We start from the raw sequence: 21,820 nt of genomic DNA on the forward strand, positions 1-21,820 counted from the left end.
TGATTTTTCTTGTCATTTGTTTTGTTTTACTAAAATTAAATATAACTATTTTTTTTTTATACCACATGTATTTTTCATTAAACACAATACTGTTCGAAATGAATAACACCATCACGAGTGATCCCACTAATTAAGTTTTTTTTTTTTTTTTTTGACAAGATCCCACTAATTCAGTTAAGTTTAGAATGATTTCATGCTATTTGATCTCCATGTTCAATAATAAATATAACCGGGTTAAAACTTAATTGAGTTCAATTTATGTACAAAGTACAATTTAACATAATAACATTTGCTCCCTAATAATTACAAATTACTAGCAAATGAAAAAGAATAATGTTAATTAGCATTACTGGCTAGTTCTTACTTTGGATCTATAATCATAACTTTTACTAGCAAACAAAAAGAATAACGCCAGTTAACGAAAACTACTAAAGACTATTTTAAAGGGTGAAAATATCAATCACTACGATTGGTAAAACTTATAGTAATATACACATAATATTAATTTCAAATTTAATTGTCATTTTTATAATTTTAATAAATAAAAAATGATGAAAATATTAGTGACTGTGGAGGTTTAAAATTATAAAATAATTAATCACAATGAAATTTTTTTATTATATATTAGAATCAAACTTAATACTAAAAAATTTATAAAAACTCATACATTTTACTTAATCAATTAATATAGACTCCTTAATTGTTGAAACCAATTTAGATTGAATAAAGTCATTAATATTTATTTATTTATTTATATATTATTTTTTTAGCACTAATTGAAGTGTAATTAAAAGAAATTTTAAATAGATAATGGTAAAAAAATATTTTATTTATTTTATTTAGAAACCATTTTTCCATTACTAATAACTTATTAAAGACCAAATTTTCGGTCTCTAATAGCCAAAATATACTCATGATTTTCAGTCCATGCGTGCTTCTCCTCTCCCAAAGGCAAAGGCCCCAATCTCAAACGATTACCCCCTATCACTAGCATGGGAATTCAAGCAGGTAGCATTTACATTCCCAAAAAAGGACACTTACATACATCCTTGTTACATTTTTAATTACTGAGAATTAAAGGCGTGTTTCCCATTTTCTTATATTGAACCAAAAAACTCAGTGAGTCAACTTTTTCATTAAATAGATTATTAGAAATCGAGATAAGCATAAAAATAGATTAATCCAAAAAAACTTGTTGACAAATCAAAAGTGCACCCCATAAGAACTTATTATTGTTGAATATTGAAAAAATAATAATTTAGGATATAATGTGTAAGAATTTCACTTAACTTGTAGATCAATATGTATGAGATTATTATATATATATTATGTGAGAATTCCTATGCGAGGAAAAATTAGCAACATTGAAACATCTTGTTTGCTTCTGCATATCTATCAGACTATAACCACTTTGGCATCGCACACTTTTCTTTAAAAATCAACTTGGTCATCATATAAGGTAGTTAGCGAACCATTCGATCTTGTCCCCACTGAATCATATACATTCAGTATCTTAAGATAACCAATGACCCTAACTTCGGTTTCTGTCCTTTGCAAATTGCAATTGCAACAATATGCTTTGTTTATTAAGGAACACTCCATTTGAATCAATGGTGGGAGTCACCGTAACCATTTAAAAAACCATCAGATAGTTATCGTAACTCTGTAACAACCATACTAAAGCATCCTTTAGTATAAGCACTAGCATCTCATCATAAATGTTGAATATTTTTAAATTTATGACTCTAGATTGAATTCACAAACTTCCAGCACATTGGGGTAGAGATCAGCAAATATCTTTTAGTTATATGCCCTACATGGAAAGTTAGGTTAGCAGTCCCAGAAATCACATGACTGGGTCCAAAAAGGCCCTTTGACAAGCTGCCATTCACCAAAACTCATTCAATTGCCCCAACTCCTCATTATTATCCATCATCCTAGAAATTAAAGCTTTTATTTTCTCCTTAAATGAACACTTTCATTTCTTAAATGCTCCATAAAATTAACCAAGTTGTTCATATAAGAGTAACTAGACTCAATTCCGTAAAATCTTGAATTTGAGTCTACTAAATAAACTAAAACTTAATTAAAAGGAAATACCTCGTTAAAAATGATTAATCAGATTTTTTTGATAAAAATTAATCATTAATAAAGTTGATAAATATTTTAAACTAATAACTTGATTATAAAAAGGAAAAAAGAAAATGTTCCACAAAAATATGTGTAACTTTTAGCAAAACTAAATTTATCAACAAAGATATGCTTAACTCAAATTTCTTATCTGTTCATTAACAAATTTATTCTGGTGACGTTGATGGAGTACATGTATTTGAGATATTAAATACATGGCAATCACCAAACAAGTGATGAAAACAGATCATGATCACAAAGAATGATTGACCCTTGGCAAACACTTTGCCAGATTAACTACTGGTACACATTTGGCTGACAAAGCAGTGCCACCAACCTCTTCATCCCCTCCCCTGCATTCAACAGCATGTCTTGGAAAATACCCTTTTCTGATCCTCTTCTCATTCTTCATCCTTCTATTACCATCATTATTATTTGTAGAGTTGTTGCTGTTACTAAGTTTGTTGTGGCCAGATACTATAAGCCTATTCAATTGCCTTGAAATGCATTGAACTTCATATGTGTCAAGAAGAGGTTTATTGGTGTGAATTGAAGGTGCTTTTTCCTTGGCCATTCTCATAGCTTCTAACTTGTAACGTGAAGGCCTGGCTACACGTTGAGTTCTTGTGACATCATACTCACTCTTAGCCTTACCTTCAGAGCCTGAACCATGTTGATACCATGCCCGTGCAGCTGCTTTCACAATAGCCAATTCATCTGTGGTTTCTTGAGGCCTCTTTCTCTCAAGGAGAAAGTTTAAAGAGAATAGCTTGGGTGACATGAGACCACTTATTTTTGAAGAATGTGAATGTGTTTGGAAAATTTATGTTCCACCATGCAATGCAATATGTTGTGGTTGAAATCTTCACGTGTCATGAATGGCATGTGTGTAACTTTTTTGAGGTGTTCACAATGGTCTTGTCAGAATTTAATAACATTATGTAATGAAAATGGGTATGGGGACCCACTAGAAGTTTCAAGATATGTGGTAGTTTGGCTCCCGTGAAAAACTGGTTTGGCATAGGCAATGTATTTTTCTGAGTTGTCTACACCGAGAGGATTATTCTCCAAAGTTTTTTGAGAGGCTTTCTGGTTCAGAGTCAGAAACCACTCCAAATTGTGCCGTTTTCACATGCCCCACTACAGTATGGTGGTTTATTAAACGATCATGATCAGCACATCCTTTATGGTCTTATCATAATCTTTCTTTTAGGCAATTGTACATTTGTTAGCTGCATCCTTTTCACTGTCTTAACATCCGTTTGTTTATTTATTTTATAAAGTTAACTTTATATCATCAAATGTGATTAAACAAACGGATATATCTCAGCATGGAAAACATTATTACTTGAATAAGATGAAGAGAAATTAGTAGCAAATTGGCAATTGAAGTGACATCAGGGCATAATACTAAGCATAGAACAATACAATATCAAGGTAATGTAATTAATAACCACACGAAGTATGGTTTAACAATATTTTTGACGCCATAGCCAGTGGCAATTGACTTCGTTATCAATATTGGTTTATTTATTTCTTCCAAGTAAAAAATCCCTTGTATATTATTTTCTTTATCAACATAAATTTCCTATTAAGTAAACCCCCCACCTTTTCTCAAAAAAAAAAAAAGGAAAAAGAAACCCATCAAGGTGTTAGATTCAGCTTTCGGAAATCCTTCTGATTGCTTAGCTCTTCATCAAGTTTATGACCAAGCAAATTTTGGGCGCGCCTTAAACATGAAAGATACTCGTTCTTTATTTCAGGGGCATCAGCAATTGACCTCTCATAATATACAAACTGCATAGGAAGAGTGAATTTGCAATAAATTTTCAAAACCCCATGTGAAAGAAATGCATGGAAAATGTACGTACATGCCCTTCTTAATGTAACGATTTGCTAATGCATCATCTGTATGAAGTGATCTCTACAATTCAAATACAATCACTACTATATGTATAATTCAATTCTTTTAAATTAGTGGCTAGGAATGGTCTGAAATGCAAGTACGGTTATGCAACATTTGGTCTCCTTACATGCTACAAGAAATTCATAAAGCTACAGATTTGTAAAGTAACAACTTCAATGGTCACAAAATATTAGGGACCATGGATAATCTAACGACTCCACTTGTTTATTTTGGATCTTGCTAAAAAGCATGGTAATGGACAACACAAATATAATTGCTTCATATTTGATTTAAGAAAAGATTATGAGACAACATAAATCAAGTCACAATAAATTGACACTCACTGTAACTATAATTGCAGGCATTGCTAAATATAAATGCTTTACCCAGAAGGAAAAAAATTAAAACTTTTTTACTTGAAATAGCATTCTACTATTAAGTAGTATTCAATAATACTACATTAATTACCTATGATGAATAATTCACTAGAAAAATTGGAGTATGCAAAGCTCCCAAGAAACTATCATGTAAAAACGTTTACCTCCTTGTAAGCAGAAATGCATTGAAGAAGTGCATCCTGAGCTTTAACGTTAATATCCCCTCCCTGTTTTTATAAAGAACACTAACACTTAGACCAAGAAGAAACGTGAATTTTGCACTGCCATCAAGGCTTAAATCTAACCTGAGTTTCCTGCAATTCTTGCTTATCCAACTCCACTGATGACAATGTATTGAGTGATTGCAACTATAAAAATTACATTTCTATTATAATCAACAAATAAATTTTATTCACAGAAGAGAACAAATAACAATGCCATTTTAAAAGACATGCATAAGAGGAGAGTAATAATCAAAGGGGAGAAACTAACCAATATGGCCAACGCAGCTTGGCCTTCCTTTCTAGAATCTCCAAGCTTGCTGTATTTCTTTAATTTTTCTTTTTGTTTAAATACCTTCTCTAAACATTGACGTGCAATCCTGGGAATGAACAAGTAATGGCCTGTCACAAATATGCAAAAATGAACAAAAAAGGGAAACTTACGCCCCATTTCCAATTTTTAAAATAACAAATGAGTTATTGGATTTGGGCATAAGAAGGGGGGCCGAGGGGATCAAGTAGGACTTAAATAGATAGAAGAGCATTTAGTGCAACAAAATTGTTGAAGAGAGAAAGAGAGAATTAGATGCAAGAGACGTTGAAAGCATGTGTATTAACTACGCATCTGTGTCTGTTTTATATAGACTTCATGCAATAAATATAGGAGATAATAATCCTATTTACATGATACAATATATGCCTATAACTAAAAAGACCCTAATTAAATAAGAAACCAAATCATAAAATATAAAAGAATAAATCCCAAGAGATCATCTGGGATATTTCTCAGATTTTCTATCAAAAGTTATTCTCTTGCATGCGTTACAACTTAATTTACCAGAGATGAACTATTATCTTTCATTTATTTTCTCCTGACAAACATCTATTCAAAAAGAGACATGATAGAGAATCAAGCAAAAACTTAATATAATAAACCAAAAATAGAAAAATTACCACCGGAGAAAAAAACAAACATATGATAAATTGATTTTTTATATCCAAAAGTAGTTGTGATAGAGATAGGCATGTCGAATAAATAGGAACCTTATGGAATTATGTAAATGATCCTTTGCTATATCAAGCTCAGCTTTAGCTCTAGATACATCGAACTTTTTATGTTGACTGCAGTCAAGCATTGCAACTCTTGCTAGATGAAGTAGGTTTGCTCCAATCTGACCATGGGATAAAGAAAGAAAAGCTCGTGATTTTATTTTTAATTCTAGTCAATAACGAATAGACAGCATATTCTCACAAGCACATATACAAATAAGAACAAAATCTCTGTGCAAGAAAACATTAGCTTTCCAATCAAATTTATGGGATTTGAAATCTAAATAGAATTGGAACTACATACCTGAATATGGTCACCAGGAAGTAAGTCCTTTCGGACATTAAGACATCTACAAGGAAAAAAGTGAGGATTTCATACGTAAAAAATTAAAATTAATTTTTCAGTTTTAAGTATTGTAATAACCTTTCAAGAAGTTCTTTTGAATCTTTTGTATTGCCAGATGCTTGCAGGGTCAGAGCCAAGGATTCAGCTGCAATAACTGTGTCCAAGGAATTCCACCCCTGTATTGCACCAAATGCATCGTGTTTTTGACAATGAGCAGATTTCAAACATAACTATTCTTGCAACAACATTTCTAATTTCATTTAGTAAGATCAAGGCAACTAATTCTAAAGGCAAACAAAAAGTAGCAAATGGAATAAAAAAAATTACAAATTGCCTGCCGAGGAAGATCACATAATATCAATATGATATTAGTGCTACGTATACTACTTTGACTGATGAGGGTAATTTCATTCAGCAGTAGTTTCTTTACATTAACCACTTTTTCTTTCCATTAACATGCATGCATCACCATAACAAAGAAAGCCAATTCAAAAGCAAAGGAGAAAGATGTGCACAAAAAGAACCTTGGACAATTCCATAACATGCAGGATTTTTCTCTGGACCATCTCGGCTTCAGCAACTCGATGTGACTTCAAATATATCTAAAAGAATATATGGCAATAAGTCGATATAATTAAGAAAGTCAGATTGAGAAATCAATAAACAGAAAGTTGGAACGTACCCACTTTGAAGGGTAATAATGCACAAAATCATTCTGGCTTATGCTGGAATTCATAATTAAATTATGAAGAATGTGAGGAATGTCAAACTCCTTACCAATTGGTAAAAAAGAATCCAATACAATCCAAGAACCAACTATTCCCAAAGTTAAAAGTTGATAGGTGGATACCCAAGAATGGTTTTTATTTATCTAATTTTTAGTTGTGTCTGAGTGCTTTTATGTACAATTGACTGACCTCTCAAATCTACTTGGATTTTATGACTTAGGTTTTAGGTCCCCTTTCTCCGCTTAGATAGTGAGAACACTAATTGAAAATTATTATCAAATCACATAAAATGCTTACAATACAGCATTATTTGCCGTCCCAGAGTCACAGATCCCACGGAGATTAGTTTTCACTTCTCTGTCCAAATTACAAGACAAACAGTATCATTCTATTTACACCACTACACGCATTTAACATGTAACTGCTCCTAACTTTCTGCCCTAAGCTGTTAACATGTTAGTTACTATTGAACATATTCTAATAATACATAAATGCTAATGACGGATATTATTGCACATTTTGATAATAAATGATTGCTCCTACTTTCTACCAATAACTGACATAACACCCTAGATCTCAATTCCTTCAAAAAGCATAATTTCTATTAACATTATGTGCACCATTGGTTCAACCTCTTTGGCAATTGATACTAGATAGAGATTCGAGATAAATATTAAAGTAAATTTTCATCCTTACCTCTAATAGACAGATAAAATTACATTCTTTTACATTATGATCCATCCATCCATTATTTATTTATCTATCTATCTAATATCACTATTTATCAAAGAAGATTCAGGGTGGGAAGGGTTAAAAGGCAACCTGTGAGAGGTACCGTAGTCTTCTAATGCAGACAAATGACTCCCCTTCACCACCTTCCTACATTTGTAAACAAAATAGCTTAAGAAGAAGAACAACAATAATCATAATCAAAATTGACAACTCCCACTTGGGGGGATGGGGGTTAACTTAGAAAAAGATGTCCCACACACCTCTAGCATCCTTATAGAGTCCTTAATAATGGCCTCAGCATCCGTTTCTTTTCCTTGAAGATACAGCACCTGAACAATTATTGTAAATTAAGATTCTCAGTCGCGCCAAATATGTATCTCACTTCTCCCCAGCATGCTAAAACAAATAAACTGTCTGCCATCCACATCTTAACTCATTTTTGGGGAAACAGTTGTAGTAGCACATTTTGTCACTCCAGTAATTGAGCATTTGAGCTATTAATTGACCAATGACGTGACACGATCATTAAAGTGACATTTTGTGTCACACCACCATCTGTATACTACATTTGTTCAGGTAAGCAATCAACATGTATTGTTGCGATCAACTAGTGGGGTGACAAAATGTGCAAATTTAGAAATTGGATGGCAAAATTTGTGAAAGCGTGAAACAATAGGTGACAAAATGTACATTTAAACCTTAATTTTTCAATCACTTGGTGGTGATAAAAATGCCATCATGTTTCATATTGTTTCCTATTTCCAATATGTTCTAAAGGAAATGGTGAAAACAAATTTAGTTGTTTATACTATTTCCTTTCCAAATTACTGAAAATAGTAAACAAAAAAGGTTGAATTTTGTAATTATTAGTGTAGAAGCATATCAACTGAAAATAAACAGAACACTACCATTGTTTTCGATCCCAACATCACCCTTATCTTTACTTCAATAAACAGAAAACAAGAAAAAAAATAATATTAGTTTAAAAGGACAAATAATTACCACTCCTAGATGATACATTGTATCTGAACATTCTGAATGGCCATATCCCAGAACACGCCTTTTTATCTGGATAAATAGTCATATCACATATTAAAATCATGACAACATACAGCCTCAATCATAGAACACAAAACATCAGGATATAAGAATGAAATACAAAGTGATAAGCATGTACAGAGGAACGTATTTGTCTCTCCCTGAGAATAATAAGTCCATACCTTCAAAGCACGCTGTCAAAAAACCAAAAAGTAAAACCAAAGGTGGTCACTAGAATGAAAGAACAGAAAGGAATAGGACTAACTGCAATATGTAACCATGTAAATGTCAAAAACAAATTACATGTGAGAGAGGAAAAGGAGCACAACCAAAAATGAACAAACAAAATATCAATGTTCAAGATCCCAAAAAGAATGAAATTTGGTTCATTACATAATAATGCAACAACATAACGAGGAAATGGTCAAAGATTCTCAATTGTTAAGAAAATTGAAGAGTGCTTTTGTTTCTTAAGGTGGTTATTTAACCCTTATTCAGGACCTTTTCGTACAGAACTTATTGAAGACTTTTATGTAACTTTCGTCTTCATTAAGAGATTCTTTTTAGCCACAAGTAGAAGAAAATAAATGTTGAGAATACGAGGGGGCTAAACACACCAATCAATGGGTCATGAGCAAATCATACAAGTGAACTTGACACCACATATTAATACAAAATCTTAAGGCATCAAGTTTGAGTCCTTCTCACTTATATATTGCTTAACATATCTATATCTATTGAATGCAAAACTTCTCATTCACACTTGCACTCCAACAACCTCCTCCACAAGTGTGAATATCTTTCACATGATATGCTTCTCCTTAAGTGGAAGCCTTTTCCATCCATGATTAGGCCTTGCCTATCCTTCAGATTTGCATTAGTTGGGTCCTTGTGCCACTCAGTATTTATGAACATCTTGATCACATGGTCAAAAGTAATAACTTGTCTACTAGGCGTCAGGCAGTTAGGGTCAAACACCAGCCTGGTCAGTATGACTCCCTTGGGGCAGTTCACAATTTGCTAGATGGTGTCACTGTGTCACCTCCAATCCATTGTACTTCTAGTGACTCGTATCATAGGGCGAAATCACGGGCATCTTGCCCTTTCCCTTCCATTCCAAAAACTCGTGTATTTTGGCTATTGGGATACGGTCCATCTCTCCAATCGGATATGCCCTAAACCACAACAACCTCTCCCTGTTAGCCCTTAAGTTGAGTCTCTCGTTGTAAGATTTGATGAACACCCTAAGAATCTAGTCCCTCAGCTTAACCTAAAATTCCACTATCATATTTGGGTCAACAACATTGCCATTGCCTATTTACGTGATTTTGTCCATCATCGTTGTCGTGTCGAGGTGACATAATTGAAGTAAGGAAGATCTTGGTAGCAAACTAGCTACACCAAGCCTTGCCAGAAACCCTACACTGTGATTTCTATTAATAATTGGTGCTTTTATTAATTGTTTTAAGTTGTGATTAGTTGTAAAACTCTAAAAGGGCGTTTGGTAGGAGAAATTTTTTTTCATCCCTAGGAATCATGATTCCTAGAAATTACAAATTTCGGGAATGATAATTCTAGGAATAATTAAAATTGGATTCATTACTCATAAAAATTCTTGGGAATATTCATATAGAATTTTTAGAAATTAAAAAATTTTCATGTTTGATTACAATAATATATTCCTAGGTATATAAATATTTTTTACAAAAATATGCTTTATTAAAATAATCTCATTAGATATATTTATTTACTTAAATCTTATTACAAATATGACTCTAAACTATTTTTAAAAGTTGAAAACTTATAGTTAAAATTATTTAAATATAGAATTTAACAAAAGAAATAAACAAAGAAAAATGTTACATAATAAATAAGAAGGATAAAAATATATTATTTCATTTTATTCTAATAAAAAAAAATAAATAAAAAAGTGTTAACAAATATCATTAATCTGTAGAAACAAAACAAACTTTAATAATATTATTAAAATTGACAAGGTCAAGAAATAATGAGATACAAGGAAGAGAGAGAAATAGCAATATGGGAGGCAGGGAGAGAGTGAGAGAGGGAGAAAGAGAAATAGGAAAGAGGGACAGAGGGAGAGTGCATGAGAGAGAGGGAGAGGGAGAGGGGGAGTGAGAGTGAGAAAGATAAAGAGAGAAGGATAAAGAGAAATAGAAGGAGAGAGAGAGAGAGACAGAGGGGCTCCCTCTGTTTCATTTATGTCAAGCACAAGTAGATTGGCATTAAGCGTGGACGAGTCAGAGACTCTCTACCTCAACGACACCGAATGCGGGGAGAATGGCGCCAAGCATGAATTTCTAAATGAAAAACTTGTTTTATTGATAAGTATTGAACATGTACTAGTAGATTGGATTACTCACATGATATAAGTTGTTGTATGACTCTAATGCTTTATACATTGATCTAAGGTGATGTATATTAATGCTAAATTTGTTGAAAAATGCAAGTTGATTAAGATTAAAGGTTGAACTGTAGTAGAGTTGTGTGAAGCATAAAGTTGTAGTTGTGTTGTGAATGCTAAATGCAGAGTTGAGTTGCATTGATTGACTAAGGACTAGAGGAGAGGTGTTGTTTTAAAATCTGAATATCTCATTGTGAATATAGTGTTGTGGTGCTTTATGAGCCCGATTATTAAAAATCCTTCTTGAGAAGTTGACTCTTGAAGTGAAATAGAGTCTCTTCTAGGACTTTAGTTGATACAGTATAGGAGTCAAGTTGAGTCATACTGATTATAAGCAACCAATGTAGAACTGTATGAGGACAAGCTCGAGCTATACGTGTATGAAGTGACTAACTGTGTAAGGTACAAGGTCAGGGATCAAAATCTCTAACTAAATATTGAAAAGGATGCAATATTTGGATGATAGACGACAGATTAACTCCATAATAGGCTTAGTTATGCATGTTAAAATCGTGGTAGACTCATATCCAAGTTATCCTGACCTTGACAAGAATATTGAACTTTCTCAATTTAAATGATGAAATCCAAGAAACCATATTGTGTGGTGAATTTTTATCCAAATTTGTTATTGATCTAGCAAGCTCAAAAAGATTGTGTTATTAAGTTGGTTTAGTAGGGTGAAACCATTTAAATTACTCACTTATGTAATAAGAGAACTCTTAGTTGAAATATGTGATGACGCATTGTATTGTTGTGTGGATAAGTTACAAAGTTAACATGTTGATATGTGGTAATGTTGCTTAAGTTGTTGTGTTGTACACAAGATGTGTTATTAAGTTGTATGTTTTGTTCTAAGTTGTGGTGTTAGTGTTGTTGAAGTTGAAAAATATGTATGAGTATGAGTTGTATGTAGGACTGTCGAAACGAGTCAACCTGACCCGTTTGGCCAGACCCACCTCAACCCACTTTTTAAGTGGGTTAACTCGATTCAATCCACCAACTTTAATATTCAAAATTTTCTAACCAAGTCCAACCCACCACAAATAGTTGGGTTAAACAGGTCAACCCATCAATCCACCTATTTTTTTTAAAAAAAATAATTCTAATTTAAAATAAACTCCAATCTAAAATAACCCCTAATCTAAAATAAAAATTGTCAAACTAAGTATCATGCATACAATATTAAACTTAATTAAAAAAGCATACAACTTTAAAAAATATAAAATAAAAAATTCTTGTCTTTGAGTAGTTGTCCAACAATATTAAACTTCATTGGAGGCTTATGTAGATAAATCTATAGCAATTTCATGTTGTTTAACATCAACTTTATCTTCCTCTACAAAAAAATGACACCTTATTAAAATAATATATATATATATATATAACAATAATAATAAATGGTTAAGCAGTTCATTAGTGGATTGGGTTGAAAGGTGTAAGTGTATTAGGTGGATAACCTAGCCCACCACGGGTTCAGTTCGAGTGGGTCGAGGCAAAAGTGGGCAGAGCTAAGTTTTTAGACCCATTATAAGCTTTTTGATTTTTTTTGGCCGTTTTCAAGGTGGGTAGGTTGGCCTACGGTCTAAAATCCACTTTGACTGCTCTAGTTGTATGGTGTGGGTTATATATTGATGTTGATAGTATAGTTGTACTTTACCTCTATACTTGTTAAGTTATTTTCTGTGAGCTTATCCTTGTATGTTTCCTAGTGATTGAATTGTGATGATCATACTTGTCATGGGAGCAGGGCAAGAATAGACTGAAGGAGGTACAAGCATGGTTGTCAATCTCGAGTTATAACTCGTAATATCTCCCGAGATTACGAGTTTATTGAAGCAAAACGGGACAACTCGGAGGTAAACTCGTTTTTGAGTAAACTCGGGTAAACTCGAGTAATCTCGCATGAAATCACGAGTTTACAACGAGATCTACGAGTTTACCAAACCCCAAAACCCTAAGGGTAACCTCGTCGTTCATTCTTTTCTTCTCTCCTTCGCAGGTTGTTTGGTTCTCCTCCGCATGTCTTTCTCCTTCACATCGCTGCTCCTTCGAGCGTCGTTTGGATCCGCGCCATGCTGCTGCTCCTCTATGCTGCTGCTCCTCTATGCATCATTCCGATCTATGCAGATCCGCGCCGTGCTGCTGCTCCTCAGTGCGTCGTTCCGATCCATGCCACGCCGCGCCTCCTCTGCGCATCATTCCTCCTCTGCGCGTTGTTCTCCGAGAGTCGCAGTCACTCGCTGTCAACGCTCGCAGCCGCACTCGTCATTCTCCGCGCGGACGTTAAGTCGAGTAGCGTTGTGCTCTTCCGCGAGTTGCATTAGACCGTGTTCTTTCTCCTTTTTTATTCTCTATCTAATATATTTTTATTTTCTAGTTAACATATTAATCTTTTCTTAATTTTTTATTTGCTGTCATTTTAGTTTTTATTTGCTGCAATTTACTAATATGAAATTAAATGGTAGTTATTATGTTATTTTTAAGTATTTTTAACATATTTTTTATATTAAGTAAACTCTTACGAGTTTACGGAGCCTCCACGAGATTACGTAAACTTTCGATATTGACAACCTTGGGTACAAGTTTTCAGAGACATGTTGGAGGATGGCACTGTTCCTTGAGTTATTCTAATGTAGTTAGTTCTTAGTAGTTGCTTGACCAACAACCTAGGTTTTATGCTTCTATCCAGTATAACCGTATATACATATATGTATAGCTTGTAGTTGTAGTCCTAATGAGGGAGAGGGACTTACATTTATGTTACCCGTTGATGAAGTTTATATACACATATATATATATATATACATATATATATATATATATATATATATTACTACATGTATATCTAGGACTATTTGCATGTTAACTTTAGGTAATTATATTTATGTTTTTTGCTGCTTTAGTTATTGAACTATAAAGTATAGACATCTATCAGGTCGTTACAAAAGGCACCAAATTATGTAGTATGCTTGAAATTGAGGGAGTTTAATTGTTATAATTGACAGTACAAGAGAGTTATGTTAGAGTAGGGTTAAGTTGACGGAGATTAATTAAAATTGTTGAATATAGTTATCTTCTATGCAATAATGTGGGAAAACACATCACCAAGACCAAGATGGCTGAATTCAACAAATTACCTCATAGCTAACACGGGCTTCTTCCAACTTCCTCTGTCCAAGGTAGAATTGCCCAAGGTTGTGAACAGCAACCCCAACCCTGCATGATCAAAGATTCAAATTGAAGCCATTGGGCCCAATGGAATTCATTGTACTAAAGGCTATACATACATACAAACACATTTGGTTAAAACTTTAAATACATTTTCAGCCATATAATTTACCTCAATTTTGGTTTTGGTCCCTACTTTAGTTGAGACTATAGAATGATGTGTTTATTCCGTGATAACAATGCCATATTTATATACAAGGCTGAGAGAATCAATCCCATAAATTTAGGGATTAGAATCAATCTATCTAGGTAAATAATGAAAAGAGGACAGGATTTCCCTAATTACACTAAATATTTCAACAATCCCTCTCAAGCTAGGGTGCATATATCATATGTATCCAACTTGTCACATATATACACTATTCAAGGTCCCCACAAAGATTTTGTGATAGCATCCCTAAGAAAATCTTATAACAGACAGAGGAAGGATAGGAAAGGTTAATTATCATATCCTATTATAATTCATTGTATATTGCCCCAATGGAATATGATAGTCTTATCCTATCTTTTGTTATCATGTTGATCTAGTGTATCTTTTATCTCGTGGGAAGAACTAGGTTAAAATGTAACATGATAAGATAAGTTTTCTTTCTATTCTTTATATACATTATACCATTTATTATTATATTATAATATAATATAAAATTATATTATATAATGTATTGTTTAAATTATATAATATATATATATATATAAAAGTTTTCTTTTAGCATTTTATCTTATATAATTATTATAATTTTGACATGTAAATTTAAAGTATATTATTAAGTTAAATAAAAATTATTATTTTTAAAGAAAATATTTGAATAATAATTATAATTTTAAAAAATTGTATTTTTTTTTTAATTTTAAGAAGAGTAATTACATAAATTAAATTTTTTTTTACATAATATAGTTGAAATTATATTGTTTTAATTTGAAAATTTTAAACAATTAAATTAAAACTTGTTTTTTAAAAAGTTATATGTAATTTTAATTAAATAGTAATTTTATAATTCAAACATAATTTATATCATATCTTATTGGTCTATATTAAATAAATATATATATATATATGATAATGTTATTTGATCTGTTAACATTATGTTTACCAAGCATTAGATAAAATTAAAGTTTATCTTGTTATTGACGTATCTCACTCTTATCATATCCTGACTACCAAACAGGTCGTTACTTCATGGGCATTAAATCTGATGGATGCAAGCTCTATTTCATCATTTCTATTCATTGACTGTATACACATTTTTGGTTCCGGGTATATGAAGCATTATTGATGGTGGCAGCACAGTAATTTCACCCTACCGTACATCATCAGGACCAAAAGATTCCTCCAGTATGTTGATAGCTTCCAAATACAATGGTTCTGCTTTGTCAAATGCCTTTTTGACCCTGTACAGTTCTGCCTGAAATAACAATAAAAAAATGAGTTGTGTAATATCAGAGTCATTTACTTTCTCAAGAAGCCTAAACAACAAGGGTCGCGTTCATGAATAATCGACCAATTGGACTGCTTTACAAAAGAAATAAAAATACCTAACATTGCAAGAAGCTGAAAGTGTTCACTACATGTCTACCATTATACTGTCACCAAATTATGTGGAGTAAACCATCAATTTGGTTTGGTTCTTGAAGTATCACCCTGTTTTCTAAATAGTCCTTAAAATAATTAAAGTATTGAAAATTCATCAATTTAATCTCTACTATGATATATTTTACTAATGTTGCGAGAATAATTTGAAGGATTTTTCAATACGTTCGAGACTATGTAGCATAATTTCTAATACTTAAGGGACTACTTACATAACTTTATTCCCTTACTAATTAGGAGAGAGAGTAATACTCTAAGGACTAAATTGATGATTTATTCAATTATATAAGATTTGAGCATTACAAGTTGTGCATCAAAAGTAAATACCATAAGCCTTTTTGCCATGTAAATCATAATTATGATAGATGTACCAACATTTCATACCAGAAATCCAAATACTTCAGAAACAATTCAACAAATCTCAGGAAAAAAATATGAAATATAACATAGAATTTCCTAACTAACTGAAGATAAGAAATCCTCCATAAGCATCAAAGAAAGATTAAAAATACATTTTAAAAAAAGGAAAGAAAGGCAGAGACTAAATAAGTGCTTCTAAGGATTAGAAGATTGTGTTTTCAGCCTTTATGAGATGCACTGATGATTGGTTTGATAGTCTGATATGGAGTGAGCTTGGAAAGCTTTACTGCATTTATAAATAATAAGACTCTTGGTCTCTTTTCTTTTACTTTTTTCAGGTAGGACGTAACCTTGACCTCCCCTAGTTGTATTTTTACCTTTTTCCCTCCTATAGAACTCCTTTATCAAAAATATAACAGAAAAATAACACTCTCCAAAGGAAGAAAAACAAAGGGTTTATTGTACAATTCTCACAACAATTAAGAAAGAAACAATCATCAACTGCAAGTAAAATGACCAGATTGTTGCATGCAGAAGCAACATGTGGATCTTGCTCCCCAAAACCTTCTTTAGCTTCTTGTATAGCAGAAAGGAAGAGTTTTTCAGCTTCATCTAATTTTCCCTGGCAGAAAATGGACAAATACTAGATAGTCAACGACAACAGCAATCTTTTCCCCAAGGTGAGGAGTATAATAGAAGTTAATAACAAAGTAATAGGAAGAAACAGCATGCCTGCAGAAAAACTTCTCTCGCTTTATCTGTAAAGACTCTCCATTTTGCTGTATGTATGTTTGATACTACAGAGTCATCCTCAACTTTTTTTAATCCAATTATGTCATCCCCCAGTCCATTATCAGAAGATGCTTCAGTTGTTGCACCTTCTGCAAATACAGTGCAGGCACTAATTCCTAAAGTCATTGCTGCACAAAAATTAGATTAGTCAATTTAAATTATATGAGAATACTGTTCAATCAACTATAAATGTTGATAATGAGTGCTAAGATATTAAAGTTTTCCATGGGATGAAGTTTTCAACAAATATTCATCAGGTAAATTTGTTGTTAGTCGTAAGATGTCAAAATAAAATCATTCTTACTTAACAGCTTAAGTTTTGGGGATGGTTGACTCAAGACAAGGTATCAAAGAATCTATGACCAAGTGATCTAGAGTTCATTAGTTCAATCCTTGTTGCACCTGTTCTTCTAATAAAAAGTTGAGAGCATGAGAGGTGAGAGAAGCAAATCTCAACCATACAATTCAAATGGATAGTTGAGATTAAAAGTAATTAAAATAATCCATGATTGGATGGCCAAGATTAACTCCCATCATGCTCCCATGCTGTCACTATATATGTAGGAGCTTCTATTCTGAACCTTTCAACCTATTTTTTTATGTGAACCAAACTTACTCTAATTGAAAAAAGAATCTCAGGAGCAAAGAGAGGAGAATGAAGCTAAACCCAAAGCAGCAAATGGAGGAAAAAAAATAAAACAGACATGAATTGCCCCAAAAAAAAATCTAAAAATAGCTACCAATACTTCTTAATGTCAGATTGAAATATGGAAACTCAGAGACTGGCAAAAATAATCAATGGGATAAATATTCTAAGTCTTGCACTGATAGAGTGTACGCCAAAAAAGTGGCAATTGACTCAGGAAAAAATCATTTAATAACTTTGTTTGGCTTCAAGTGTAAATAGCTTTGAAATAGTTGCAACAGATAATGATAATAAATATGCAATAGATAGATAACAGGGAGTTTAGAAGGGCTTCTACAAACCTTATTTGAGCTTATCCTATCATATAAGAGCAATTAAGCAAATGTTTGGTTAAGCTTATGAAAATGACTTATAATCATAATCTTAGCTTTTCAACAAACTTCATGGTCAGGTGCTAGTCATGTACTATGGAAAGTAAATGGAAGAGCTTCTACTATGGAAAGCTTTTCAATAAGCTTCATGGTCAAAGTAAGCAAACATGATAAACTCTTATTAAATAAACACTGAATTAAGTTGTTTACTCAAACATCAAAAACCATTCTCCATGCTTTGACATCTTAAAAGTTTTGGTTGAAATGTTTCCTTTAAACAGTACCAAAGCCTCTTCAGACAAGTTGTGGAGGATTTCAATCCTCACAGTCCTTACTATCTTAATTAAATTAAAGTCAACATAGGAGTGGGCAAGCGCTTTTTCCATGCTTCAAGCTTGAAGTCTTTCATGAGGAGCGTCTTAGAGAAGAAACCTATCTTCGGGCGTGCACCTAGAAACCTAACCTTTTGGTTGAACAAGTTTTCTTTAACAATAAAGGAAAGAAAGCTTATTAAGACTTTTGCGGCATTGTTCTATAAGCATGTAACATAGAAGCTTGTAAAAGCAAAAAACTTGATAGGAAAATAAAAACAAGATTGAGATATTAACATTTAAAAAGATCAGAAACCCCTGGATCTTCATTTAAAAATGAAAAGGGTTCAACTTTACTATCTATGCATCACATGGAATATATATGAGGAGGGATCTACATACTCTAAGAATAAGTTTATCTAGACTTAATCCATTAAATAATTTATGTTCTACATCAAATTTCAACAATCCAAATGTTGAATTAAAAGTTCTTAATACATAGATCAAGTTTGTAAAGTTTTAAAAATTTTGAAAACTATTTAATACTCCATTTAATTAATTCAAATCAACATATAAAATATTTTTATGATTATCTGTCAGTTTGAATTAATGAAATGGAGTATCAAATGGTTTTCAAATTTTAAAACTTTGCATATTTAATGTATGCATTAAAAACTTTTAATTTAATGGTTGAAATTTGATATAGAATATGAGTTATTGAGTGGAATAAGTGGATCCCTCTCTCTCTCTCTCTCTCTCTCTCTCTCTATATATATATATATATATATATACATATATATATAGAGAGAGAGAGATACTGAGATAGCATCATCACAATTTGAAAATGATTAAATGACAATACAACAGTTTAATCTGCTAGTTAAAAAATCATACCTACATGTCCAGATATAACGATCCATACACAAGGATCCCTAAGATCTATCCTCCAACCATCTGAACCAGTATGGTAGCAATGGGAAAGTTTGAGTTTACCTGGAATAACAAAAACAACAAGAAAGTAAGAATAAGCAAATATCATCTTCCTTGCAGGATAATAAAATCACTCTCCATGCACAATTAATTAACCATGAATCTACCTATGCAGCAAATTCAACAATGATGGGTGCAAAACATGTAAATAAGCAAAATTTCAATGTCAAAGGAGAAAAAAGCTCTTTTCCTTAAAATTAGGAAGTGGATGAAAGGGTTTTCGTGGGAAATCTGAAGTAACAATCTTTTGTTTCATTTTCAATTCCACTAAACACAAAACTCAAAATGGACACTAAAGAAGGGAACTCCTTTCTAGAAAAGATGCTTGTACCCACCAAAGTTTCCATTTTGATTTGCCACAAACTTGCCGGTTAGCATTACATCAAACCACAATAGACAGGATATAAAAAAGCCCTGGCAATTAAAGCCATGATGCTATAACAATGCAACCTTCACAACCATTTCTTGTGTATGGAATATACCACTTAAAATTTATTCAAAACCCACCATCTAAAATTCAAAAACAAAAAGGTATGACCTCAATCATCATATAAATACACAAATTAAAAACAAACCAACACACTACTAAGGGGTGTCATCAAATTACAACAAGAATGACATAATTGGCAGAGTAGGCATGGTTTTACATACCGGAAAATGAAATGGGCAATGCATTTTTGGTAGCTGTAGAGGCAGGGAAGGCATGGGAAGCAGGAAAGCGAAGTTTTTTAAGCAAATTTGATGCCGACACACGCAGAAACATCTCTTCCACCCGAGATTGACAAGAGGTAGCTGCTGCAGAGTTCAAAGAGTTGTTCGCGTGGGTTTATGCTTCAGTATTTTACTTTTATTCTGTAGTGTGTGTGTGTTTTGTTAATTCAACCAAAATAGTTTTTTTAATTATTATTATTTTTTGCACTAAGAAACATTTTTTTATTTTATTTTATCGATAAAAATTACAATGAAAATAAAAATTTAAATTTAGAACTCACAATAATTATACATCTTAGTCTACTCAAAATTATTAATTGAATTGTTAAATTTAACTTGAAATGAAGAAGAAAAAAATCTTCAAACTTTAATCACGTATTTTTTTTCCAAATGTATTTTTTTAGGTAATATTGTTCCAAAAAGAAAAAAAAAAAAATATATATATATATATACATGACTTCTCTACTGTCATTTTTTTTTTTGAGTTACAAGAGTAAAAGAGAAAACCAAAAAACAAAAGAAAAAGGAAAGTAAGAAATTAGGGTCTAGAAAAATATACCCCTTGGCTGCTGCGTCTGTACGAGAATGACTTCTCTCCTGTTGATATTGGTAATAAAAAAAAAATAAATAAATAAATTAAAAAAAAAAAAAAAAAGACAAACAAAACAAAAGATGATGGCAAATCTAGGAGAATGATGGATGACTCCTCCTAAAATTGCTCTAATGCTTCTTGGACATTCTCTAATGCTTCTTGGACTTTCTTTGAGTGAATTTGAACGTGCAAGTGGATGAGGAATAGAGGTGTAGGCGCACCAAACTCAAGAGTTGGAAGCTTCTGAGCCAAAGGAGTAAATGATTGTTCACAAAGGTGTTAATTCTTATAAGTGTTCTAGGAACTCTAGAATTTCCTAAGTTATTTTGGATTTTCAAGAGGAGAGAATTCAACTAAAACTAAATGCTCTGAATATTATTCTAAAAAATGAGTACAAAGAGTGAAGGAAAGCTTAATGTATAGACAAGGGAAGCTAGCTTTGACACCACCCATCTAGGTTTGCACATTGGCGCCTAAAAGTTTGAAATTCAAATAAAATTTGAATTTCAAACTCTTTGGCAAGCACATGTCGGTCCCATGTGCTATCCAAATGTCATTTAGGTTGCATTTGATATTAATTTGAAATTATTTGGGATTGATCATGTGTAGCCAATCTTAAACTAGCACATGTGCACCAAATGCATCTCAAGTTACACCTAAATGTAACCTAATTTAGCTAACTTTGCCTAATTAAACTTTTTCTTTCAGAACCTACTCTAATGACCTAAATACAATGATCAAACTATTTCAAACACTAAGAAATAATAAAAGAAATAAAATGAGTCCAATATTAAATACCAAAATACCCAATGCCCATTAAGCCCAAAAATAGACTCAATAAGCCTATAGCCCAAAAATCCTAATTTATTTAGTCTAAAATACAAGAGCAAAATGTATGAATCTTATACTATATATAATATATACAAATAATGCATAATAAGGATCTCTGAGTATGGCCCATGAGAAAAGCAGTTTGGGCCCACCAAACTCACCAGACTCCGAACTAACTAAATCCTCCTAACTAACAAATTCATTTTGGATCCTTCAATATATCTCTTCTTGCTCTCCTTGGCATGGTTCCATCAAAAGAATAGATTACATCCTATGGAACCAAATTCTTATAGAGTTATTTATAATCAGGGACATTCAAAATCATACTAACTAAATGATCAAAATCGATTTAAAACAATTGAAAATTTGTAAAAAAAAATTTGTTAAAGTCATTCTATTCAAAAAAAAAAATTATTTTCATAAACTAAGTCGTTTGATTTAGTTTTC

At 32.2% G+C, this 21,820-nt stretch overlaps 2 protein-coding genes across 4 annotated transcripts; both read right to left on the bottom strand.

Annotated features, from left to right (window-relative positions):
* Positions 1 to 2,263: 2,263 nt before the first annotated feature.
* On the bottom strand, positions 2,264 to 3,430 carry LOC109816600 (uncharacterized). The gene has a single exon (XM_020382021.3). The coding sequence runs from the start codon at positions 2,909 to 2,911 to the stop codon at positions 2,384 to 2,386; it is 528 nt and encodes a 175-aa protein (XP_020237610.1). The 5' UTR covers positions 2,912 to 3,430; the 3' UTR covers positions 2,264 to 2,383.
* A 119-nt stretch (positions 3,431 to 3,549) lies between these two features.
* On the bottom strand, positions 3,550 to 20,531 carry LOC109796654 (Tetratricopeptide repeat (TPR)-like superfamily protein). 3 transcript variants are annotated; one of them, XM_020356396.3, is made up of 19 exons: positions 20,510 to 20,531; positions 19,891 to 20,034; positions 19,144 to 19,242; positions 16,862 to 17,049; positions 16,647 to 16,751; positions 15,484 to 15,584; positions 14,091 to 14,169; positions 8,711 to 8,722; positions 8,493 to 8,558; positions 7,751 to 7,819; positions 7,581 to 7,637; positions 6,555 to 6,632; positions 6,109 to 6,206; positions 5,989 to 6,034; positions 5,679 to 5,806; positions 4,906 to 5,014; positions 4,719 to 4,781; positions 4,578 to 4,640; positions 3,550 to 3,927 (listed from the first exon to the last, which is right to left on the bottom strand). In XM_020356396.3, exons 2-19 carry the CDS (start codon positions 20,000 to 20,002, stop codon positions 3,775 to 3,777), a joined length of 1,626 nt encoding a protein of 541 aa, XP_020211985.1. In that variant the 5' UTR covers positions 20,003 to 20,034; positions 20,510 to 20,531; the 3' UTR covers positions 3,550 to 3,774. The 3 variants fall into 3 exon arrangements, with proteins under 3 accessions (XP_020211985.1, XP_020211994.1, XP_082927466.1); XM_020356405.3 differs by lacking the exon at positions 20,510 to 20,531 and having other exon boundaries at positions 19,148 to 19,242; positions 19,891 to 20,047; XM_083071340.1 differs by lacking the exons at positions 8,711 to 8,722; positions 20,510 to 20,531 and having other exon boundaries at positions 19,891 to 20,087.
* Between the last annotated feature and the right edge of the window lie 1,289 nt (positions 20,532 to 21,820).

This window comes from Cajanus cajan, chromosome 3 (assembly GCF_000230855.2).
Source record: "Cajanus cajan strain Asha chromosome 3, NIPB_CcT2T_4, whole genome shotgun sequence".
Lineage (NCBI taxonomy): Eukaryota > Viridiplantae > Streptophyta > Magnoliopsida > Fabales > Fabaceae > Cajanus > Cajanus cajan.